This window comes from Epinephelus fuscoguttatus, linkage group LG15, assembly GCF_011397635.1.
Source record: "Epinephelus fuscoguttatus linkage group LG15, E.fuscoguttatus.final_Chr_v1".
Taxonomy (NCBI): Eukaryota; Metazoa; Chordata; class Actinopteri; order Perciformes; family Serranidae; genus Epinephelus; species Epinephelus fuscoguttatus.
Genome location: NC_064766.1, coordinates 25,048,579 through 25,075,581, shown reverse-complemented (window position 1 = coordinate 25,075,581; position 27,003 = coordinate 25,048,579). Strand labels below are relative to the sequence as shown.

General features: G+C 40.1%; 1 protein-coding gene across 1 annotated transcript in view; it reads left to right on the top strand.

Annotated features, from left to right (window-relative positions):
* The window catches only part of LOC125902134 (carboxyl-terminal PDZ ligand of neuronal nitric oxide synthase protein-like), a 31,932-nt gene extending 11,147 nt beyond the window's left edge, over positions 1–20,785 (top strand). Inside the window, exons 6-10 of the mRNA XM_049598279.1 lie at positions 5,373–5,502; positions 5,885–6,012; positions 16,439–16,600; positions 19,181–19,349; positions 19,828–20,785. Coding sequence (XP_049454236.1) covers positions 5,373–5,502; positions 5,885–6,012; positions 16,439–16,600; positions 19,181–19,349; positions 19,828–20,339 — 1,101 coding nt within the window. The 3' untranslated portion in view covers positions 20,340–20,785. The remainder of the gene's footprint in view (positions 1–5,372; positions 5,503–5,884; positions 6,013–16,438; positions 16,601–19,180; positions 19,350–19,827) is intronic.
* Positions 20,786–27,003: the final 6,218 nt, after the last annotated feature.

Sequence of the window (27,003 nt, the reverse complement as noted above, 5' to 3'; positions counted from 1 at the left end):
ATGGGCACTGTAGTTTATTTTGAGACAATCCCACGTACATCTTAACATCACCTCAGAACTCACTACACCACCGAATCTTTGACTGAAAATAGTCGCCTACTCTCCAAGTAATGTTTTCTAAAAACTACAGTGCCCAGCTTTTTTTAGGAAATTATATTTACAAAAATGTTTTTCTGTTGTCCTGTAAAATGTCTGACCTTGACTGACCTTGGCTTAACTGACTTGTGTCAAAGTTTGTCATTAGAGAGGTGTTTTAACATTCCTCTACTGAGGGGGGCGGCGCCTGAGCGCCTGAACTCTTCTCTAAAATCTGAGATTCAACACCGGTCAAGCTAGATGAGAGACCATTAATAAACCCAGAGGGCTCACTTTAGATTCATTTCCTGTATCTGTGTCACAGTGGTTTTAGCCACTGCCCTGCCCCTTAAGCAAATTTGCTATGGTCCCGAGTCTATTCATTCCACTGGGAAAAGTGAACGTGAGCACAGAGTACGACCAATTCTTTGGCACGTAGTCACTGAAGTAAACAGTGGACCCAGTTTTCAGGAGCCCCATATGTTCTTAACATTCTGAAACTAAAATGGCATTTTTCAGAGACACAAATAAGGAGAAAATGTACTTTTTTTAAAACCCAGCAACACACTCTTGCTTGATCTGGCAACACAGAATAAACATACTTTAAAACATGTCAGGGGTGGGGGCTTTAAATTATAATTAAGCTTTAGATGTGCTTGCAACACGATTTTGTCACCTTTTGGACAGGCTAGCTGTTTTCCACTGTTTGCATTCTTTGTGCTAAGCTAAGCTAACCACTCTATATACAATATCAATAGTACAACTGAATAAAATCTACCACAAATTACATGTTAACAGCTCTCAAATACAGAAATGTCCCCTGGGATCTATATATATAAATCAACAGGTGATTTCCTTCTTATAGTAAAATCCTAAATGACTGAGTTGTTGTTTTTTCCACCTGGACCTTTATGCTCTGCCATTTCTCCTCTAATCATCACGTTGTAACCTGTGACAGGCTGTTATGATACCACAACTATCACACATTCACATATGTGGAGTTCTGTTTTTGTCGAGCTGTGAGCGTCACGTAGGTTTACATTACCAAAGGTTTATGACAAAATGACTTAACGACACCGTGCACAGCAAGAGAGGAGAGGGAGAGATGCTGTGTTGCTGCCAGAGGAGCCGCTGAATGAGTTCCCTCTGAGCGGCAAGTCACTAAAAGAGTCTGAGAAGTTCAGGGCTGTTCATAAAATATTCAGGACGCCACAGTTTATTCCACACTACTGAAGCTGCTCCTCTTTTTGGATCCACCGCGGGGTCTGTAATAATTTTGCTTTCGGCCATGCTTGTTGTTGCCGTGGGTAACAGTATGATGTCAACATGTCAACAAGTCGAAATAATGCGAGTATCACAACAAGAATTTTTCATGTCATATTAAAAACTATACCAGTACTATTGTGAATGTGATGATATGGCACACCCCTACAAAACAATATCCATAAAGTGTATCTTCAAAACTTTTCCAAAACATTCTCTTGATTCCAGACCATTTCCAGGTCTCTAATTTCATAACTTTTCCAGGGATTTCATGACCATGGGACACGATCAATCTTCCAATTTAACTCTCAAGAATAAATCATAAGCATGCTTCTCAAAATGTCAAACTTCATTGGCGATGACTGTGTTTGGTGGTGAGTGCAACCAAAGAGGATGCAGAAAGAGTATTAAGAGACGGACAAACACATCGTTGGTTTTAGTATTATTGTGGATTTTGTTGACTTAAACAACATCTGCAGAACATCTCCAACTTCAACTGTAAACAACTATGACCCAGTCAATTGTTTTGTTTTGCTCTGCACATAGCTTCTAATGATGATATTATGCCTGTTGTCTCAATGATGTATTGTCCCGTCGGATGTCACATATGGACAATTAATCTGAGTCAGATCCATCGTATGTTGTGCTAAAATGCATCTCCACATATCTGCATATCAAGCAGAGGCATTTTTTTCCTCCATGACAAAGACAGAGCATCAGTGAGGTTGACTCCCATCCCTTCACCATGGATACCAGACTGACAGTGACTTAGTGAAGCTGAATACTAATCATCCTGGTGTGAAGAGAAAAGAAGAGGGGCTTTTTCACTCTGGGCTTCAAGACATTTTCACCACTGCCGAACTAACACCCACAACATTGTCAGGGACACGGAAAGTGGTGCCTGACTCCCTCCCCGGGGCCACCGAGCCTTATCTGGGTGCTGCAGACCAAGCATGTGTGCTGAGTAGGAGGAGATGGACCAGCTGATAAGGAGAGATTTGATTTATTTTCATCACGGCATGTTGCAGCCCAGCAGGGCTTAGATGTCAGCTCAGTGCATCAATGCAGCCTTTTGTGTTTGGCCTTGGGAGGGTTGGTAGTTTAACCTGACAATTTTAAAACCAAAATGATTTTTTCTCTATTGATGGAGCACAATAATCAATTTCAGGACTTTATTCCTGTCTTATTTTTGGGGCTATTATTATTGAAATTATTGAAATATTATTGCTTTATTGAAATGCTTTCAGGCTTGAGTTACCTTGACATGTTGACTAAATGGGGCAGGATGATCCTCCAGAGGCAGGTGACAACACATTTATTTTAACTCTTGCTTCCACCATTCAATATAAAAAAAAAAAAAAAAATACAAAAACACACCTTTAGCGAGATTGAGGAAGGACACGGTGGATAAAGCTTAATTCCAGTGGATTTAGGAAGCCGCCACTAGACTGCATATGAGGGCTTTAGGGGAGAGAAGAAACCTTGAAATCAGAGAAGTGCCGGTGTCTCTAAGGCCATATTGAATCTCCCTGCCTGTGTGCTCAGCTTAAGAAACACTGATGACCTTGTTTAAACCGGTATTAAAATGAATATTTACTTTTTGTAATAACAATATTGATAACCTGATTTGTATAACTTTTAAAAGCCTTTTTAGATAATAGGAAAAACACATTAGGGCTGCAACTGGACATTATTTTCATCACTGATCAATAGTCACAGTGCCCACAGATTCAAATCATTTATTTTGTCTGACCAGCGGCACAAAGATAATTAGTTGACTATAACATAAGACAAAGCGAAGCAGCAAACATTCACAGTTGTTGAGAAATGATTTAAAAGGGACAGTTCACCCCAAAATCAAAAATACATATTTTCCCTCTTATCTGTAGTGCTGTTAATTAATATAGATTGGAGATACCAGCCATCTGTCTTCTCTCCGGTATAATGGAACTAGATGACACTCGGCTTGTGGTGCTCAAAACGCCAAAAAACTACATTTGAAAACCTCAGAGATCATCACATAAAACACAGAGCCCCATCCCAACTAAGCCGACGGGTCCCCAAAAAGCACTAGTTAGCTTCAAATGCCTGGGGCACACCAGCTAAGTGTATCGTTGACTCCCCACCAGAGAAGCTCCCTGCTCTAGCATGGAGTCTGGCTGCTTCCTATCCTTTTGTCCCTGCCTGTATGGCGAAAAGGAGACTGAGCAGCTGTCCAGTGCTAACACGAATGAATTAGTTAAGGAGCTGTTCCATCAATCAATCAATATATCATATGTGTATTATATGTTGGATTTACATTTTAAATAAATATTAGGTTAAAAAGAAAAAAAAAAAAATCAGCCAATCAGCACACATTTTCAGTGAGCAGTTTCATGTAGGAACTATTTTCTTCTACCGAACTACACCCACCAACTGTATCACCACACAGAAGGAGGCGTGCATCTACTGCTAGCTCACCTAGCACCACTGAGCTAGCTAACATTACAGCTCAGCCCAGGAGGACGCCATTAATGTTTGGTTGGTGGATGTAGTTAAAAGAAAATAGTTCCTACATAAACTGCTCACAACAAGGTCTGTGGATTACCTTGAGTAACTGGGTCATGATTTCTGGAAGGAGACACTGCTGTTGAGTTTTTCAAATGTATTTTTTTTGGGTGTGCTATCTAGTCTATCTATGGTCGATATGAGAGTTCTGCACTGGGTCGGGTGCCCGCAAAAGCTGTGTAACAGGTCAAAATATATTTACATATAAATTCACAAGTACGGGTGGCTGGGCTGCAGGTGAGAACAAAAATATATTTTTATTTTTAAGAATAAAACGAATAAAAAGAAGTGCAGTATACATGTAATTTTTTACATCTAAATCACTATTACCAAGACACAAAACCTTTCATTGAAAGTCAATAATACAAGTCGAACCTTTGACCCCGTCATCACATTCGTCACCAAAGTGGAGGACTCCAGTGATGAAATTTTGCAGCCCGAGAATGAGGTGGCAGCCTCTATCGAGCTAAAGTTAATGTTTTCAACATCCCAGCATTGAGCGCAGCCAGTGAAAGAGACGTCTCCTCTGCTGGATTCGTAATTAAAGAACAGAGAACCCAGATTAATGTGAGTGACTGTAACCTGTGTGTGTGTAATCACCAGTGCGGGTCAGGTCGCAGGACTTTATTAACAGGCAGACATGATGGCGGGTAACGATTCGGTTCTGGTACTGAGCTTTACAGATATGGGCAGATGTGGGTTTTCGAAAATGAACCCTGGTCGATATCTCCAACACTCTGCAACTGACAATAAAACTCTAGATTCATAAATAGCACTACAGGTAAGAGGGAAAATGTTTGATTTGGGGATGAACTGTCCCTTTAAACAATTATTCAACCATCAACTTAATAAGTTAAATAAAGCCATACTAGAAAGGCAAACTATAAAATACATTGATCAAAAATCAATACATTTTGGGAAAAGGTGGGTTTTGTGTAATTTAAAAGGAAAAGTTTGCTCATTTTTGATTTATTGCAAGTGAACTGTTCCTGATAGATGACCTGATGATGCTGACACACCTGCTGAGCCTCCTGCAATAACAACAAACTTTATCTTCACTCCCTCCGCATTCAAAGTTACTCGCCTCTGAAATAGACCAATCCATCACCGTGACAGCAGAATGTATGCAGAGCAGATAGACAAGGACGAGCAGGTGATGCTCCGCGCTCGTAATATCTTCTGACTTTAATTTGGTCTCTATCTCGCCTCCTGTTTCCCTCTGCCTTCATTTTTCACCTCCCGTTCTGCCCCCGTGTGTTTGCCCTGATACTATTTCTCATCTTCTTTCTCTTCACACACACACTCACTCATCTATCCACCGTTCTTCCTGTGCAACTCTTCTGGCACCTCATTTTCTCCCCTACTGTTTCCCTTCGTTTTTGCATCCTCCCTCGCTGAGCTCCTGCTGCTGCTCCCCCAGCCCCTGCTCTCAACACACACACACACACACACACACAAACACACTTTTCCTTTGTGTCCTCCCACAGTCTCAAGCCATGAGGATTGTGCGGACGGTGGGTCAGGCATTCGATGTGTGTCACCAGCTGACCCTGCAGCAGAAAAGCGATGACCAGGAGGATGAGGAAGGGAAGGCGGAAGAATCAGAGGCAGTGCCAGGTGACTCACACACACATACACAAAATTGCTTCCACAAATCCTGCCCTCTTCTCCCTCCCGTCTCTCTCCTTCCCGTTCTCCTTCGTCTTGCACACAAACTCCCCAGGCCTCCTCTTCCTCTCTCACAAACAAAAACCCAGAGTAAAGATGTCATTATCCACCACTGCCGATAATTTTTTCTCAGCGGCTTGCCCTGCTGCAGCTGCAGATGTGTTTTGATGAGCCAGGCCAGCCATTGATCAAAGACCTTGCTTGTGTGTGGGCTTCTTCCATCTCTCTGGCTGCTGCCACTGTCACTGCCTCTAGATATGTTGCGGATTATAAAGCTCAAAGTACAAACTGCATGAACGTTCCTCCTTTCATGTGTCTGGTCTCTCTGCAGCAAAGAAGAGGTTTGCATTGTCAGAGGAGACCGACCTTGAAGCCACTACTGAGGAGAGCATTGAGTGCGTCTCTTCTTCTGACCTGGAGAAAAGCAAAAAGGACGAGGACCCTGGTAAAACCGAGAAGGTACAGGAGTCCTTGATAGTTTCAACATCACCCATAAAAGCCACACTATTTTCTCACTCCATTAGGAACACCAGAGGTTTTGTAAACCCCGCAGAGGCGAAGCCAACCCTGCAAAGTGCAATTTATGGATGCTTATGGCTCCTCTCTGTGTCACACAGCAGCTAAAGTACAAAGCTGCAACTAACATCTTTCTTACCAGTTAATCTGACATTTATGTTGTCAATTAATAAATGAATCATATGGTCTCGACAGTATCAAGAGGGGTTTTTTTTAGTGTTTGGGGTATAGTGAGGGGGCACTATACCCCAAACACTAAAAAAAAAAAAACAACTTTTCAAATCACTTGTTTTGTGCAGCCAACAGCCCAAAAGCCAAAAATCTTTAATTTACTTTCACAGAAGACTAAATAACAGCAAATATTCAAATTTGAGAAGAACAATAGAGAAATAGGTCCACAATGAGGAAAAAGAAATTGAGATTTCAAGAGTAAAGTCATAATATTACGAGGATAAAGTTGTAATACTGAGAAAAAAAATAATATTACATGTATAAAGTCACAGTTTCATGAGAATAAAGCACTATTTCAGGAAAAAAAGTCATATTATGTGAATAAACTCATTTCTCAAATTTACAAGAAAAATAAAAAAAAAATCCCTGTGGCTTTTACATGGAAATAAATAATAGCTATTTTTTTAACATTTAAATTTTTTTGACATTTCAGTGTTGTAGGCCTAAAGAAGTTTTTTACATTCTCCAATTGTAAAAATGTGAGGCCTCAATACTAATTTTAAGCAACTAAAATGCTAAAATGTGAGAGATACATCTACTGCCTCTCACCTTCTCCTTCAAAAAATTTTGCTAAACCTCAATGGCCGTGGCGAGTCTAGAGTGTTCCTAGCTGGTTAGCTATGGATGCCAAATCCAAAAAAGTATAAGTCTCGGAATAAAATAGAGAATTTAGTGGAGCATTTAGTATAGCTCAGCAAAGTTAAAGTTCCACAAAATCATAAGTCACCTTGTGGTAAACAGAAATGAATGCTCATTTAGACTGTTAGTAAAGGCTAATTTAGGCTTAATAGGATGTTTTACCTTTGTTAAAAGGCCTAAAATATGTTTTGCGGCTCCACACAGATTTTTTTTAATTCTTATTTTTTGGTCAAAAACGGCTCATTTAATAGTAAAGGTTGCAGACCCCTGGTATATACTACAAAGAGTGACAAAGTCCGCATAGAAAGGAGTCACCGTGGATGAGTGGTTAAATCACAGGACTTTCTCCCTCGAGACCAGGGGTCATCTCCAACCTGGCGAAATCGGAGGTTTATTTATTATGTTGGCTTATTATTTTTAGACTTAGTTGACATATTATTTTTAAGGTTTTTTTTGCTTGAAATAGTATGAGTCTATATTCACTTTTTTCTCGCAATAATATGACTTTTTTCTCGATTTTTTTCCCCTCAATATCCATTTTAAGGAGGAAACAACCTGTGAATTGTTAACATCTTTGTTTAAAAAAATGAAGTTTAAATAATGACATCAAATGTTTTTTTACTCATCATGAGGCGCACTACTCACACAGTTGTATAATGTCATCTGTGTATGTGGAAGGAGCGCTCCCAAATTTAATCAAATAACCCAAATAATGTCATCATGGTGTCATCAGGGTTATCGCTGCTCAGGCTTGGAGAGTACACATTGTTTTACAAACGGAGGATGTGGAGTTTACCAGGCAGGGACGGTCTAATGAAAGATGTTATCAGGTTGCATTATGGGAAGTGCCAGATGCAGTATTTTTGGAGTTTGACCCACACGATAAGGACTAAAAGTCAGGATATTGTCTCTTCTGCAGAAAGGTGGTCCCCCATGCAAAATACTAAATGATTGGAGTCTTCCTTTAAACGATTAATCAATTACAGTTCTGCTCACCAACTAATTAATTATTCAGCTATTTGTTTCAGCTCTAATGCCGAGTCAGGGCTCGAAATACCATGCGCATAAAGTTTCAGCTGTACATGTAACTCTCAGCTCTACATGCACACTTTTTACAGACAGTATGTTGAGCAGGGCTGCCAACTCTCAGGCACTGATTGCAAAACTCAAGCACATGACTCTTTCACATGCTCTCACGCCACATGTCCATTTTTTCAAGCAGCAAAAAAATATATATTAATAACTCTAGTGGTGCGAAAACAGGACACAGACAGACAAGACAAAGCAGCATCGTAAACACTGCAATCAAGCTACTGCATGAATTTTAAAGCGCAGCCGTGAATTTATCTCACATCATACATTAAATGAGTCCTGTTGGATATGTGACATCACCAGAGAAGTCCTAATATTATTACTTTTTTTTTCAATTTAATAGGTTTGCTGTGAAATTAATTTCTGCCCGAAATATCCCTGACTATGACCACATGTAATCTGAAATATTTTCAGTGCACATCACTGTACAGGGAAGTCAGCTCCAATTATTTTTATAACATTGAAAACGTCCTCATCTTTAAACACTGATAAATCAAATGAAAAAATCTTTTCCATCAGATGTTTGCTGAAATGTTCAATCTCACCCTTTTCAGGTTGACCCTGACAATGTGACCATGAAATGTTTGAAGTTATTTTACTGCACAGGTTTTAAGAAAATTGAAGGGAAACTCAAATTACATAACGGCCAGGGACTTTTTTTTCTCATATTTGAACTGTCACAAAAAAGAAAATGTCGCAGCAGTCAATGTTGAATTTCTTTTGACTGGATCCTGCCACTTCAATTGCCAGAAGTGCACAAGAAGAAGGACAAATACACCAAATGCTGGTGTGAAGAAAAGTTTTGGTGCATGTAATTGTATGTAGAAGTTAGAAAAAGCTGCATATATATGGAAAAACATATTTCGAGCCCTGTCCTTAAGTCCTAAATTTTCACATAATTTCAATTAAAAGAAACTGTACCTTTTAATAATGAACTTATTTTATGGTAAAAAATACACATTAAAAAGACAATACTGCTAGCAATTGGTAATACTGCCACCAGTGCACTCTTCCATCACTCATACAGATAATTTGCCAGCATCCCATTAACAAAGAATCCATTAAAATTACAACCCTCGTCATGCACAGTGATTCTCCCATCACATGTGCAGCACACACTGCTGCTGCTAACACTGCTGCACTGTCTGAGCCAAAGGACAAAATGCTTTAGGTTGCTCAGAGTACAGGTACTGACACAACAAAATGTTAAGTATTTAAACTAGAAGCAATAAAATGAAGAGTAATGTACAGAGTAACAGTAATAGATAGGATATTGAATTGAATAAATGGCAGAAAGGGGCGGACATGAATACCCAAGATATAAACCACATGAGCAGTATGAACAGTATTAATAGTATGTAAAAAAAAATGCAAGAATACAGTGTAGTAGGGTTTCAGTGATATACCAGTTTTAAGGTATACTGTGATGTAAAAGTTGATGGTTATCATACTGTGTACATTTGCTTATCTCCGAAATTGAAAAAAAAAAAAAATGCAACTGGACGAGGAATCTCCCCTTTATTTTAGTTATATGTAAAGGGGAGACTTTTTACACATACTTACACTGACAAAATGGTTATCAGTTATAGTAATGAAACGTTTGTTTATCAACAATAACCCCTCTGTTTTCATTCTTTTAAGGGTCATTCTGACTAATAATAATAATATAAATTCTGAAATACTGTGATACCGCGATATTTTTATTGTACCATGAAAATCTCATAGCGTTGCAACCCTACAGTGTAGACCAGGGGTGTCAAACATACAGCCCGGGGGCCAGAACCGACCCTCAGAGGCTTTTGACCAGAATACAGTTCTTTTCTTTCACTTGAGTTTGGTGTGGTGACGTCAGGATTACTACACAGGAGTGGAAATGTACAGAAAAATGCACATGTAATGACTGTGAGAAGTGGACTAAATGTGAGGAAAACTGAGAAGTATTGTTGAGATTGCATTTATTTTATTGTCATCTGTTTTGTAAATGGATTAGCGTTTTTGAAATGTAATTATTTAAACAAAAAAAAAGGGAAAAAACTGTTATTTCTAGGATATTTTGCAATAGTTTTACTGCTCACCTGCAGTCAAATTGGACTGTATGTGGCCCATGAACTAAACTGAGTTTGACAGCCCTGGTGTAGACAGACAGTATAAAGTACGAGTTAATTGAATAAAATAAAAATGATGTGTATATATATGGGATGTAGCTTAATTCAGCATGCTAATTGATGAGTTTTAATTACCTATTTCCATTCCGTCTTTATTGAAAAACATTCCTTTTAGGTTAAGATAAGACTATTAATCCCACACCGCGGAAATTCACACGTTACAGCAGCTCAAGACTCAGAAGCAAGAAAGAAGACAAAGAATGTCATAAATAAGGATAAAAATTATAACAAAAATACAAATAAAATAATATAAAATCCATATACACCCTTTACTTATGCAAGTATTGTATGTCCATGATTGACAGGTGCACAGGATAGGTGCAATACACACATGATGTGTAGTATTTTTACTGTAAAAAAATGTAGAAATATATAAACATTATTGCACAATAAGTGCAGGATAGGAAACTATGCTGTTATGTTACACAATATTAACATAAAGGATATGTATAACGATATGTATACAGGCAGATTTAAGTGTCTATATGACATAGTGTTTACTTTAAACCCTACGTTTCACACAGCCCGCGCTGTCAGCTTGAATTTTTAAAGCACCTTCTTCCATTAGTTAACTTCCTCGCTTGGTTACTCAGCTAACTCACCACATGGGACATTTCACATCGTATGTATTTGACAAATTAATGTATCATGTCTGCTCATGAAATAGTAAAAGGTTTGTTTCTACCTGCACAGATCTGATAAATACAGCCTGAGCAAATGACCCTTATATTTCTGTTTTATTCCCATTATTTCATGTTGATCCACTTTAAATATTCCTGGAACTTACCAGCTCCAGTCTTGCCACTGAACTGCTTTATGAAAGTCCTGCCTTCAAACCCAGACATGACACAAACATTTTATCAGATCAGTCTCTTATCCCTGGTGATTGATTCCTTCAGGAGGAACATCTGAGCTGATGCACAGTGAGCGGCGGCGTCTTTAAGGCTCGTTTGTGAAGCAATGCTCCACGCGGCTCTTCAATATTGATGTGATCAAATGGTTTATTAATGAAAACAGAGCGAAGTTTTCTAGCATCACTCGGCTAATCCTGAGATGTCAAACAAACAGCTCTCTGATATTTGTTAGCTTATTTTTCAGCCAAGTCTCTGTGGCGCTGTCAACTCTAGGAGGAGTTAATTAGTTTGAATTGAATGAATATTACATCCAATTCCATGGTTACCTGAGAGCAATAACATTTTCATTTATTATTTAATTATGTAGCACAATTCTGCCACAGTCAAACAACACAGCAGCATTTCACATGTCCACATGTCACATGCAGTTTCTCCTCTCCTGTCTGTAACCTGAGGGTCAGGTGTTCGTCACAATCACGTATTAATGACAGGAGAATCCACCATATTGATCTCTCGTCTCTGATGTAACAGAGGTAAGTCGTGTCCTTCATGGCTGCTCTTCCCACAGCAGCACTCTAACATGATTGTGTGAGTCATTATTCCTGTATGGACAGCAGCCCGTCCAGTCAATCTGTAGATCTATTTATAGATTCAGCTGATTCAATCGCCATTAAAACAACATTGTCACAATTAGATTAAATGACGCTACTCTGTGTTTTAGACCAGAGATTATTTTTACATGGTTACAGTAAAATATGTTATCTTTGTCATGCGTGCGTTGTGGATCTTCAAAGTGCATCTAATTAAATGTAACTCTCAACAATGACAACTTAAAGCTGCTATAATCAACATCTTTATATTAATGAATTGATCAAATCATGATATGTACGCAGAACTTGGAGGCAACAGGACAAGATTTTGGTAATTGAAGTGTCCTAGTTTCTGTCTGTCGTCTGAGTCGTATCAACCAATCACATTTGAGTGGCAAGTAAACAGAAGAGATGGAACGCATTGGCTGAAATGTTATCTCACAATACATCAGCTATCGTCTTTTTTAATCTAATAATAATAATAATAATAATAATAATAATAACAATAGTAATACATTGGATTAATATGAAAAATGCCAGATTTAAATTGAACTATGATAAACTTGAGCTTCAGTGCTTTGATTACCCGCTATGAAACAACGTGACCCTCCTCCATTTTATAATGCCTGTAGTCACACTTCTGAAGTTTATTTGATTAAAGTAACGCAAAAGTAGTGTAATCAGTAATGCATTCCTCAACACGGACAGTAATATTGTAAAGTCACATTACTTTCAAATGAAATAAATGTATGAAATTGTAAAAATAATTTGCCAAACACAGCAGTAAAAAAAGTAGTGGGCCAAATATTATAGATATTAGATACAGAGTGAATCTCGGACTTGCATTCATCAGATCACACCAAACAGGACTCCAAGTAAATGCTACAAAACAAGGCAACGGTTTGCTAACACATTAGCCATCACAACTTGCTTGTACAATGGCAGCAGAAAAAGATTCAAAGGATGAAACTTCAGTAAATGTAGTGATTTGATTTCAGCAGAAATGTCACAGGCAGATTATGCAGGAGGAAAAATGACTTAAGTATTTACAAATTGATAAATATATGAGTAAAAATGCAGGAATAAATAATAAATGCAGAGGTTAGGCCTCAATAAAATATAAACACAAAAATACATAAATGTAGTTGTACAATTAAAAGAAATAAATTTAAGATATTTATTCAGTATTTATTAATTTATGTAGGCATTTATTTCTGTATTAATTTTAGCATGTAATTGTTTATTTTCACATTCTTTCTTTATTCCTGGAGTTATTTATGATTTATTTTTGTATTTACAAATGTATTTATTTCAGTATTTTTTTCCTTTATTTATTTTCATTTTCCTTTATTCCTATTATTAATAATTTATTTATGTATTTATATTTTTTCCATATTTTGATTTATTTATAAATTTAGATATTTATTTTCATATTTTCATTTATTCCTGTATTTATTTATTTCACTTTTATTTTTTTATTTAATAAATGTATTTTATTTCCATATTTTATTTATTCATTCATTCATTTATTCATTCATTTATTTATTCCTGTATTTATTTTTATATTGATTTATTTAATTCCATTTTTTTTACATACATGCCTGTATTTATTTATGCATTTATTTATTGATATTTAAGTCATTTTTCATCCTCCATATCAGACAACACAGAGATACATACGGGTATAAACTCCACAGCAGCTGTAGGCACAAACACACATATTACAACAAAGACTGCACAGTTTTCACAGAACACACACATCACTACGTTACTTGGCAACGCTGATGTTCTCCTCTGGAGAGAGTTGAAACCATCACAGCAAGTATGTTGTACTCACCTGTCTGAGAGTGAGTATTGAGCTCTGAAGTCCTCCACAATGCTCCATGTTCAGCTTCTCTGATCCTTCATTCTCAAGGCGTCATATATCCAGTCCTCTCAGCCTCATTGTCCCAGTATAACCAGTCCCAGTCTGCCACACCGCACTCCTCAGAGTTTTCAGACATGTTTATCTGTCAGTGTGACAGATATTGACAGTCAAAAAATGCAGAAAGGCCTCACACACCTAACTGAAGGTAAAGCTTTACAGGGAGGAGAAAACTGGAGTAAACTGATCAATTTACAGCCATTAAACATGAAAACATTTCAACACCACTTTGTGTCTTCATCAGAGTTCACAGAGAGTCAAACAGCCACTCTCTTATATAGTCAACCAACACAGGTGAGCAGCTCTCATTGGATAATTGGTTGAACAGGATTTTAAATCTATTGGATAATTCACAACTGGGAAGTGCCACAGTCAGTGCCACACTCCCAGTGCACCACAGTCACGAAACACAGATATCTCTTAAAGGGAAACACCACCCAAATTAAAAATTCCAATATGTTATTTCCATGGCCAAGAAAGTTTAATTAACTCTCTCACAAAGCCAGAAACCACGAAGTGAGTCTATAAGTTTTCCTTAAATGAGCTTCATTCTACCAAAGTGTTCTCAGTGATGAAACAGACAATGAACCCATATACTCAGAACATTCCCCTGGGTGCTCTCAAACCCAGTTCAGACCAATGATTCATGATGAGATGAAACCTGCACACAAAAGTTACAGCGGTGTGAAGTGGCCATCTGAGCTCGACTCCAGACGACTGATGGAGTCACCTGCAACTCAGCTGGTCAAATCGCTGCCGGCTGGTTTTAGAACGTAAGGCTGGTCACCTGTGTGAAGTCCGCTGCTCAAGTCAAAATTACCACAGACACTGTGTCCGCTTGCTGCAGCAGATGCTCCGTCCCCACCAAGCCCTAAGTTTCTGTCCTCACGTGTGCCAGTGTTGAATCGTGGGTCGCTGCTGCTGCTTGCTGGATGTACTTATGCACAGTTATTCATGGTTCTTAAAAGCAAAGTGTGGTTTTTACAAACTTGACACACTTGTGAGTCACTTAAGGTCCATTCAAAATTCACCTGCGACCCACCTTTGGACCACAACCCACCAGTGTGGGAACCACTGATCTACAACACCTTTCCCAATTCAGTGTCTATGGAGCAGCTCCAGACTTTAATATCCTATGACATCATAAATTTGAGCTAAGCACTCCTAATTTTTGATTTGGGAGACAATTTAATATATTTTGGGACTGTCTTAGACCATAGGAATAACATGTATGAATTTTGAATTTTAAAGATAAGATCCATCATGTGTAACAAATTGCAGAGAAAAAACATGCCCTCTCCAAGAGATGATGATATAGTCAACTCACCGCTCTGCAGAATGGCATACTGCATTCATACTCTTAACAGTTGAGACATTTGGCTTAAATAAAGACATGAACTTGTCTTTTTTTATTTAATCCACAAGGTGCCCAGCAGCAGGCCTGTATAAAGTAAAAAGAAATGTACCTATAGCTACATATATATTAATTTATATATACAGAAGTACATAAAAAAACAACTTTCATACAGACGTAAGAGTAACCAAACTTTTCTTTCTACACTCACCTCGCAGCTCACCTGTTATTTAAGTGTGAATCTATAACGGACACAGGCAGCAGTACACAATCTCCCATCAACAGCAGCCTCAATAGAGTAACCACAGCGTCTTTATTGATCTTCCTTTGGTGTGAAATATAACTCTGTCTTATTTATTTTTTTTATTTATCTATACAATTTGACAGGGTAGATCTCTCCCTCTGCCTACTTCAAAGCTTTATGCACATCACCCTGTCCAGCAGCAGCACAAAGAAACGCAATGTTTGTACTGCTCAGTTATTTTTGGAAACTGTTAGAAATCAAATCACAAACTGAAGCAGCACTGGATGGAGGATTATAGGCAGGTCTGAAGGCTTCATCACAACATTTCTATATAAATTAAATAATGTTACTAATCTGTAGTGGTGGTCCATCTGTGGATGTTTCCAGAATGAAAGGAGACAGTCTTGCTGCTGCTGGTGCAGCCTATCTCCGCTGTCTTTCCGCTCCCTCAGGAGCTCAGACTGGCAGCTTTTCAACCACTTCTTTAGATGTGTTACTACACACAAGCTTTGCATGGTGTTTTACTTTCCACTGTTACACCATTATTTAGGACTGTTGGCTCTCCTACCCTATACTTTTCTCTTCTTTTTTTTCTCCTCCATCTACTCCGCATAGCCATGTGTGCTCCTGCTGTGTTATATTGTATTTTGTAACTCTATTTAAAGTGGTAATATTTAAGATTCTTCAGCCTGGTCGCCAGGAAAAAATGTATATTTTTGCAAACCACCAGTACGTTCCAGTTGCACATTTCATACTCTAAAGTGACGTAGTGTATGAGCCAACTCGCCTATGGTTGGCTGCCTAGTTGCAGACTCTTCCTGGCCAACAAACAACAAAACCATTTGTGTTTTAGTGAGTTTTTGCTGTGTTTCCTGCAGCTTTTAAGTCTCCAAACGTGGGTATTTTGCAACGATCTGTCATCTGCATGGGAAGCGATGTTTTTTACAGAGACATTTATTTTCCTAACCATAACCAAGTGGTTTTGTGCTTAAACATAACCACACACTAACCACAGCTCTGTTGAAACATAAAGTCTGAATGAATCGACTACATAATAATGGGAAAAAGTAACTTTCACTTTTTTGAAGGTTTGTTAAGGTGTTCCCCTGCACCTTTCAGAATTGATGTCGCAATCACGTGAATTTCTGTGGGTGGTGCGTCATGTTTCTATATGTTTGAAACAGACATTTCAAGGAACGAAAAACAGCACAGTCACTTTAACGTTCTGATGCCGTTAGAAGTAGCTGAGCTCATTTTACCGTCATCTCTGTCCTAGGTGTCTGACGACCCATCTCTCCTGCTGGGCTCCCCCATCCGTGGAGCCTCCGTCTTGGGTCAGTCAGCAGAAGAGGCTCCCTGCTCTGCAGAGCACCAGGTCCAGCTCCTCCAGAAACAACTGCAGCAGCAGGAACAACAGGCACTGGCAGCTTCAGAGCAGGTACTGATGGCAGTTCTTGTTTCCTGTAAAACCACACATATATATTTTTCTTTTCTCTTGTTCCTGATGAAACTTGAGGACTACAACACAAGTCACACATCTAAATTAGTGGGTTGAACCAAAAACTGGGATGAAACAAGTACTTTTTATGGGTATCATCGGCGTAAAATGTGACAATATCCATGCTTGTGACAAAGGAAAATCCTCAAGCTCAACTCTGATGCTGTTTTGTTAATAGTTTTCTAATAAATAATAATTATAGCAACTTCTGATTAAGCCATATCAGATTTCAAATGTCTTCTTCTCATTAAGTCCATCCACATGCCCGGTCTCTTCCAAGTATGGATACAGATAATTTCGTTTGTTGAAAAGATACAGATACAGATAATGGTGTCGGCCTCCTCTCTCATCCCATTCTGAATAGACCACAAACATATCTGCACAGAACATAAAGTGCACCTCATTTAGATCAACAAGACTAAAGGTGCTTTCAGACAGCGAGCAGCCGCCACCTGGCAATGCTGTTTATTGTCCCAGACCTAATTACCAAACTTTAGAGCTGATGTTCGTCACAGGCTGTTTTCTCTTCATTGATCTGTCTGTTCTCCGCTGGTGAGAGGTAAAATTCAGGGATGGCAGAAACCAATAAAATCAGTCCCTCTAGTATCATTTACGTAGATGCAGTTTCTGTGGTTGCCATGGTGAAAAAGTTGAGCCATTAAGCTCTGCTGTCAGCAGCAAAGAGTCATGCACATTCACTGTCATTTTAGTTCATCGTAAAGAGGACATACACGTGTGTACCAAATTTAATGGTAATCCATCCAATAGTTGTTGAAACATTTCACAAAGAACCTCAAATGTTACCTGCTTGTCAGCCGATTTGGCTGTTATTAGATCATTAAATGGCCATTATCACACCTACTATTAGGTTGGGGAAGCCATAAGTTAAACTTTCTCCCAGAAAGAGCTTTTAACCATGAAACTGGGGTTTGAGTCCCACATTGAACCAATATTTACACCCAAACATCACCTTTTTCTAAAGCTAACCATGTTGTCTTAGCACTTAAACCTAAGGAAAGTGAAACCTTAAAAGCTGGTGAAGGCCACAGAATGGGCTGATAATGGCTTTCTTATCATACCACTAGATGTAGCCCGTACTGACCCTTATCTATAACCCTGTTTCCACCCAGCACTTTTGGTACAGTACCTTTGGAACCAAAAGTAACCCTTCAGACATAGCACCCAGACCCTTGGTTCTTTTAGTGTTTCCACTGCAAACAGTACTCCTAAATGTGAGCGCTCCATCCAGCACTCACCATATTTCCTCATTACTGGTGACACAGATTGAAGTCTGCACCTCATTTATCGTCCACAGAAGGATGGGATATTTTAAATTGTGGGTTTGTGCATTTAGTCCTTCTCAGGCAAGCTCAGGGGTTTAGTTTTGCCATAGCCCACAGGAGCAACACTCTGTGAAGCTTTTTTTTTTTTCCTACAAGTGAGGATTGGCCTCAAAACCATCCACAACTCAGCCCTGAGCAGAGTGACCGTCTGCTATTGACCAATCAACAGACTGCAGTGTTCACAGCTCCACCTTTTAGTACCAGATCTGTGTGCTAGGTACCCCAACAGAGGGGGGACCAAAAATGGGAACAGTACAGAACAGTTCAATTGGTACCATCCACAACTTTTCACAGTGGAAAAAGAAAAAATGCATCCTGAACTGAACTGAAACACAGCAGACTGCTTGGTGGAAATGGGGCTTATGAGGCCTATAACCACAGTAGGCTGATAACATCCCCATCAGGTGTGCTCGTAGTGGTAGAGGAAAGGTCAGGGGATCACCAGCGTCAGAGGTATTTATCTTTTGGTTGCTCTAAATCTCTGTACAAAACTTAATGGTAAATCCATCCAAGAGATGCTGAGGTTTTTCATAGTTGTGGGCCAACCAACGACCAACCGTCACTGCCATCCCTGGAGGCATGCTGTTAGTTTGGCTAAAAACATTTTACTCACAGAGAAGATTAAATCCAAAATGAACCAAATTCTGAGAGTCTGTTTGTTTGATGAGCCCTTGACAACCAAAGAAACAATTATAACTTCAAGTGGTTATTAAGATACACATCAAAATCCCCTAATTAAGATTACTGAAAAACTTTGTGATGGAACAAAACTTTCAAAGCACATAACAGAGTGATGCACTATTTCCATTTTTAATCAGTGGAGTGTTGAACAGGATGTGGTGACGCTTTTTGTGTTATTAAATTCTTTCATTCCTCTAAAATTTCATATTAACTTTTGAAAAGTTTCGCATCAAATTAAAGATGCCTGAGCCGTGGTTGCAAGGACTTTGGCCAATCTCATTAGCAGAAGTTGATTCAAAATGCTGATGTGTTGGTTTCGGCCAGTCTCTTCCCATATGGCCTCTGGAGAAACCAAAACCATGACTGTCTATGGGGTGAAACTTTCAACTGAGCAAACTCTAAACTTAGGAGCCACTGCGGAGTTTAATTAGCAGGTTGCCTCTTAATGACAGAATCGTGTGTGTTCTTAATTATGTGTATCTATTGGCCTGTCCAGGTCCATGTACTGCAGGAGCAGCTGTCGGTGGAGGTGTGTGCACGGACTGAAGCCCAGGCCAGAGTGCAGAGGCTGCTGCAGCAGAACACCGACCTGCTGCAACACATTTCCCTGCTGGTTAAACAGATCCAGGAACTGGAGCTCAAAGCTGCCGGCCAGTTAACATCTAGTGAGTGGAAAATCTGCTGTTTTTCTGTCTGCTTTCTTTTTCATTTACTGTAAATATTTTATTTTGTTTGGATGCCTCAAATCTTCCTTTAATTCCATGTTTTTTCTCAACTAATTTCTGTCACAAAATCATCCTTTTCTGCCCTCCTTTCTTTTCCCCTCATTACTTTTTCTCTTGCCTCCTTCCTGCCGCTATGGCTTCCTTTCTTATCCACTTCTGGCACGCAATTAATTATCCGATGGCAGCCCTCTCAGAGGATTCAGTACTGCTCTTTGCACTCCCCTCCCTGCATTTAGCTAGTGGCAGTCCTGCCATATAGTCATGAATTATCAAATCCTTTCAGCACATCTCTTTCTCTGTATAATCACGTCGGTTGTGCTCAAACCTCTCCTCTCGTGTCTTGCATCTCTGTTTACATGTGATAACTACCAATGATCTCTGTGTTTTGTTTTATCTTCTTTCTTTTGTCTGTCCTTAGTGGGCTCACAGGACAGTCTTCTGGAGATCACTTTCCGCGCTAAGCCCCCCAGCACTTCTTCATCTACAGGCGCTTTTGCAGCTCAATCCCAGGTCCAGATTAGTGACAATCCCTGGGTCTCCACCCTCCCCGGGCCCTGCTCTCCAGGCACCATGGGCACCGACACCAGCCCTCTGGGGCTCAGCGGCAGTGCGGTTCGCCTCGAGTGTTTCCGCTTCTCCTCCCGCGGGCCGGACAGCCAGGAGCATGGCCAGGACACCGGGGAGACTCCCAGCGATGGAGCCCCCGATGAAAGCTCGCTGCTTGGGGAGCAGGTCCTGGGAGCCCTGGAGCTGCTGCGGTTTAGGGAGTCAGGGATCGGGTCGGAGTATGAATCGAACACGGATGAGAGCGATGACCGGGACAGCTGGGGGCAGGGCGAGGGAGTGGGGGCTGACGGTGCCGCTCGACTCATAAATGTCCTGAATGCAGAAAGTCTGTCAGACTGCTTAGGGGATGAGATGGCTGTGTAGTGGTGCTCTTAAAGCTGCACAAGGCAACATGTCACTTATGCACCACCGTAATGGGAAACAGCTGAAGTTTAGAATCTGAAGAACTTCATTAGACAGAAATCATGTATTGTGATATTGGTAAACTGCATCATCAACAATGAGTATCACTTTTCTGCTTTATTTGCTATTTCCTGTGCACTGAGAAAATGTCCCACTTGTATGAGCAGTGGGAGATTCAATATTAGAAGCGAAGATGCATAAAGTATAATTGAACTATATAATTTGATCTTGATATTTAAAGGAATACTTCACCCACCAAATGACCATTTGTTCATCAGTTTCTCACCTTGTGTTAGGTTGAATCTGTAAAGAAAACTTTGTTTTTCTTGCATGCCTCCACAGTGAACAAAGAATCCAAAAACCGATAAAATTCTTAATGAATTTAAGTCATAGGGGTCCACATTTAACAACAGAAAAACTATATCAAAACACCTGTTTACAGACTACCACACAACTCGTGCAGTATTATCCACGTCTCGTTTAACCAGTCGTATGCTCAGTACTTCTCATACAGACAGTCCTTTCCAACAGGGAACTAGATTATAAGTGGCACTTATCTACTGTATGCTCTCTTATAAGCCAGACTTCACTGACAAAAACAGTAATTTTACTTTGCAGAACACTGGAGCTGCTGGTCTACCTCTGCCTTGACAAGTTAGTTAGTTTGTGTTATTGTGTGACTTTAATATTTCAAAAGATTTGTTTAATTCACCACTATCACATAATAACACAAACTAACTAAATTATCGACCTGCAGCTCCTGTGTTCAGTGAGGTAAAATTACTGTTTTTGTCAATGGAGTCTGGCTTTGAGGAAAGCATAATAAATAAGGGCCGTCTGTTTGAGTAGTGCTGAGCATACGACTGGATAAATGAGACGTGGATTATACTGAACGAGCTGTGTTAGAGTTTGTAAATGTAAGTTTTGATATAGTTTTGCTGTTGTTGAACATGGACCCCTATGACTTCAATTAATCATGAAATTTCTCTATTTTTGGATTCTTCATTCATCATGGAGGCATGCACGAAAAACAAAGTTTTCTTCTAGAATTCAAAATAACACGAGCCGAGTAATTGATGTGCAAATGATGAGTTGGGGGGTGAAGCATTGCTTTAAGTTCACTCCACTGAAGCTCCAAAACTAAGGAAAAAAAAAAAAAAAAGACCAGGCTTATTTCTAGATAGGAATTTGGCACAGTACAGCCTTCAAATCTTGGATTGTCAGATGGTATAAACACTTTGGTGTTTCTGTCTCTGTCTCTCTGAAAATCTCTGCTGTCTCTTAGTATGTTTGTTACACATTGTGTGTGTGTCACTTTGATGATTATTGTACCTTACATGCGTTTGGTTCCCTGACTCGCTGGGTTTGTTACACTGTGGTTGTGTCTGTGTGGTCATTTTTTCTGTTTTGTAATGACGCTTTGTGGAAAAAACCCACATTGCCAAGTCTGTCTGGATATGCTAACACATTTTTTAGAGTGTGAAAATTCAAATCTTACTGTGCTTGCTAAAACACATAATCTGTAATTACACATGGGTTTAAAAATGAGCATGTATCTCTCATAGTCTGATTTTTGCCTCTTTAAAGTACACTGTATATAGTTTAATATGCACTGCACAAAACACATGGCATGATTTCAGCTCATAGTATTCTTTATCCTGTTTTGTATTATTGAAGAACACTTTGGTGATGCTGTGTCTCAGAGGGAAACATCTCACTGTGTGCAGGTGCTGCTGCTGCTGCTGCTGCTTAAAAATGTAGCCACCACATGCTGTAAGTACTATTTGTTAATGCCGTACTGCGGCAGCCATAAACTGCTGGGTCACTGTTGCTCCACCCTTCGGAGGAATTGCTTGGAATGTCCTGGAGCACCAATTCAGAGAAAGATGGAGGCGTGTGAGACTTCCGGGCTCCTTCATAGTCTTCTGGCCAGCTGTCGCACCAGCTCCACCTCGCTGACTGAGAGCCAGATCTCTGAATCACCGAATTGGGGACATGTCTTTGAGCTCCTTCCAAAATCGATTAATCTCTTCCTGGCCCTCCTCGCTCCCTCTTCCTCTCCCTCCCTCACCTTCCTCCCCTCTTTTCCCTGAAGCCTGTCACCTCTTCCCCGCTCCCCTGCACTCACAATCTGTCTGCTGTATTTCTCCGTCGATCTCTTGTCATTTCTCTCCAAGGTTGTGTCTGTTCACATGAAGTGTACTAAAAATTAAAGTGCACTTACATCGATGTTTCTCCTTGTGGAATTACATGCCCTTTCTCAAATGCCGTCTGGTGTCATGGTATGTTCAGTGCATTTGGTGTGAGTTACTAATTGCTGAAATGCATCCATGGGTGCAGAAAATATGTCTCTAACATAATGATGAGCAGCACCGGCTCCTGGGCTGACCTTTTCAAAATGTTTTTCTCATTAGTATTTATAACTGGTTGAGAAAATGAGATGTGAGCATGCAGAAGGTCTTTTGTGAGGATGATGGCTCTCTATTATTGTTAGAGATACGCCAGCTGTGGTCGTTAAACAGGGTCATCTCCCATTAAGCTCAGTGTGTGTGCGGACGGCAGCAGCTTGATGTAACGCAGCAGATAAGCTGGAAAATATGAAGAATATCAGCCATTACCCACCCACATCCAGCCACGACACTCTGCAGCTCCACTAGTGCAGCTGCTGCTGACACAGATAGTGGGCGGCCTCCAGGACGCGGCCTCTACTTCTGTTTGCTTGATTAAAATGAAAAAGTGGCCTGTGGTGTCGTCCTGCTCACCCCCTCCTGTATTCTGCAGGTAAAATAAATTCAAAAGACTACGTGCAGTGTAAAGTGTCTTTTTAGAAAGACTAGAACGTGGGATGACAGTGTCGGTCCACCACTTGAGTCCAGACTGAAATATCTCAACTATTATTGGATGGGCTGTCATTGAACGTTGCACCAACATTCATAATGCTCGGAGGATGAGTCCTAAAGACTTTGATCATCCCCTGGCTTTTCATCTAGCTTCACCAGTTGGTCAAACTTTTTATTTATTTAATAAAACTTAAAAATATAGGCTAAAGACAGACAGACAGACATTGGTAATTCCTAGACAAAGATTTTGGTGATTTCCTTTTTTGTTTTTTTCCTCTAGCACCACCACGAGGTTTGTGGTGTTACGTGAAATGTTTCAGCAATTTTACAATGGATTTTATAAGGTCTATGGTTAACACAAGCCTAAGAGACTTTCATGTTTTATTCTATGACATACTATCCATCAGCAAATACCCAACACGTACATTTTGAGGCCTTTACATGTCTCAAACTAGAATTACCACCCTGCCGCTGTATGCCTCTGTGCACCAGTTAAGCTTCCCTCACTGTTCTCATCTATGTCTGTGAAAACATGGATGCTTCACACCCACTGTCCTACTTCGTGCATTTCTCTGTCTCGGCCTCTTGCAGTCGGCTGACTGGCTCAGTCAGTAATTCAAAAACAGAATTCTTAAACACATTTTTCAATCAATAAAACCATAATAAATAAAAGACAGTAATATAAACGATAAAAATAACAGACCTAAATTAAAACTTTTCTTTTTTTGGGACATGAGAACATGAACATGTCCTGCAAATAACACATGACGTCAGTAGGTCACTGTCTCTCTCCTCTCTTCCTTCTCTGTCTCTCAGCTCTGTTCTCAGCCCATGCTGTGTCTATTTCTCTAGTAACCACTGGAAATCCACTAAATATATACAGTCTATGAGTCACGAGAGAGACGCATCATGAAGTGCAATGTAGCCAATCAGAGGCAGAGAGGGCGGGTATGTGATGTCATGCTGAAATGCGTCCGAGGCATGTAGGTGTCAGTCACATTACTTGTCCTCAGTTTTATTATCCTTACATTTATCCAGACCATCGCAGGAAAAGGTCTGCTGCACCTCAGAGCTTTTCCTGGGAGAAAGAACTTGTAACTTTTGCAGACACTACTCCGCTACTTTGTCAATTGATCAACTTCGCCACTGAAAAGATATTTAAGTCAGAAAGTAGTGACGTCACCACCACCAGTAACTTGCCCAACACTGCTCTGGAAGAACTAAGTTGAATTAAAAAAATACAGATAATAATCCACAACCGTAATAACTCTGGATTGCCTACATTATCATCTTTATGATGATGAGCAGTCATCAGATGTCCTGAAAACCCTTCAAAGTAGTGGGGTTTGAAGAAAATGAAAGAGGGAATGTGTAGCTTTGAATATACCGTAGCAATGACAATCTTAACTCCTCTTTTTTTCTGTTTCTGGTGCATTACATCCTGCGTCGCCCACTGACTGTATTAAATTTCTTTTATACAGTCTATAAAAAGACATGACATCACCCTATGTTTTCAAACACAACATCCTGAAGGAGTGTTTTTATGGTTACCTGAGTTGCTATAGCAGCAGTTTGTGAGCAGAAAATAAAACTTCTTCAGGGTTTCCATCCATCCATTTTCATCCGCTTATCTGAAGCCGGGTCTCAGGGGCAGCAGGCCAAGCAAAGCAACCCAGACCTCCCAATCCCCAGGGATGCTTTCCAGGTCCTCTTAGGAGACCCCTAGGCGTTCCCAGGTCAGATGAGATATGTAATCCCTCCAGTGTGTTCTGCCCCGGGGCCTCCTACCACTGGGACGTGCCTGGAACATCTCCAGCAGGAGGCACCCAGGACGCATCCTGATCAGACGCCCGAACAACCTCAACTGACCCCTTCTGATGCAAAGGACCAGCCACTCCACTCCACCCTATCTCTAAGGCTGAGCCCAGCCATCCCACGGAGGAAACTCATTTCAGCAGCTTGTAATCTCTTTCTTGCGATCACTACACAGAGCTCATGACCATAGGCGAGGGTTGGGACGTAGATGGACCAGTAAATCGAAAGCTTCGCCTTCTGGCTCAGAAAGCATCTTCCGGTAGGGCGCCCGCATCACTCCAGAAGCCGCACCAAACCGCAGATCCATCTCACGCTCCATTCTACCCTCAATCGTGAACAAGACCCTGAGATACTTGAACTCCCTCACTTGAAGCAGTAACTAACTCCCAACCCAGAGGGGGCAGCCTGCCATTTTCCGGCAGAGAACCACGGCTTCAGATTTGGACGTGCTGACTCTCATCCCGACCACTTCACACTCGGCTGTGAAACCGCCCCAGTGCATGCTGGAGGTCATGGTATGATGAAGCGATCACAGGATTTAATGCTGTTAAAATCTTGCCAGTTTACTAGTTTGCCAGTAGTACTGAAAACATTAACATGATCTCTAAGTGCTTGTACAACAGTTACACAATACTGTTTGCACTGGAAGTTTTGTACAGGAAGAGAAAAGAGACATCTGGCGCATAATTTACGATACATATTTTGAGCTTTTCCCTACTACCATACCATTCTGATTCACAGATTGAGGTATGATAATCAAAGCAAGCCTCTGGCTCCTTTCTGCTATAGCTACTGTGTCCATTTCACTTTTAATTCCAGCAGTGACTCATCTTGTTTGTATGCAGCGATATTTCTTTTTCTAAAACATCATGTCTGCTTCACTAATTAGCAGGTTCTCCTCTGCAGGAAAATGAACTCCGGTTCTGTTTTTGTCGGTAGCTCTGTGTGGAAGCTGCCAGATACTGCCGCTCTCAGCTGCCTCTGTGGGCCATAATTGAAACCATTTGTGGATCAGGTGGAATTCTGGGATTTTGGCCTCACCTCAAAATCCAGAAGCGTGTTATTTTCTCTGTTTCTTTCCTCCAGCCAGAAGGAGTCTTACATCAGCCTCCGTTTCCTCTCACTCTCTTTCTCTCTCTTCCATTCCCAGAAAGTCCTTTGGAGGAAGAGGAGGTCACCGACTTGCAGTGTTGAATGCATCAGCTCACAGTAGATGTGGAATATTCCCACAGACAGATGGTTTCCTAATAACGAGAAGAACTTGCAGAAGTAAGTCAAATCCATATTTTTCTAATTTGTGGTTATTAACCCCAGTGTGCATGTTGACTTTGAAGAAAGTTTGTGTCAGTTTAGTATAAAGAGTGACATGACACAGGTTTAAAATAGGCGAGTACGAGAAAAACATCTATCTGTAAACATTAAGGTGAAGGAAGCGACAGTAGTTGTGCTTTATTTGCATTTTATTTGTCATTTTTAATCAGTGCCTCAAAAATATACAGGGGAAAAAAGTATTTCCACTAGAAAGTTAGTCAACGATCATCAAGTCAGCTCTCCAGAAGTGGAAACTCTACTGAAAAATACATTACAGACATGGATTTTCACTTAAAATGCACAACAGGAACATTCTATAAACATGACACTGACACAGAACGACATTGTCCCCCCAGATCTGTGGTGAAGCCACCACGTGAGGGACTGCAAGTGCAGTTTGTGAACCAGAGTTTTGTATTTTTCTTTAGTTTTTATTTAATTCAGTTTCGTTTCCAAAGTGGGTTTTCTTGTTTCAGTTTTTATTATTCGAAAATGTTTTGTTTTAGTTTAGTTTTTACTAATTTCAGTATTAGTTGAAGCTTTTTTTATTATTATAATATGGTGGTATTTGTCATGGGTAAGATTTAAGAAGTTTAGAATAGGTATTACAACACAAACACAACACTTTGTGAAGACGACTGACTCACAGTCATGTCGAC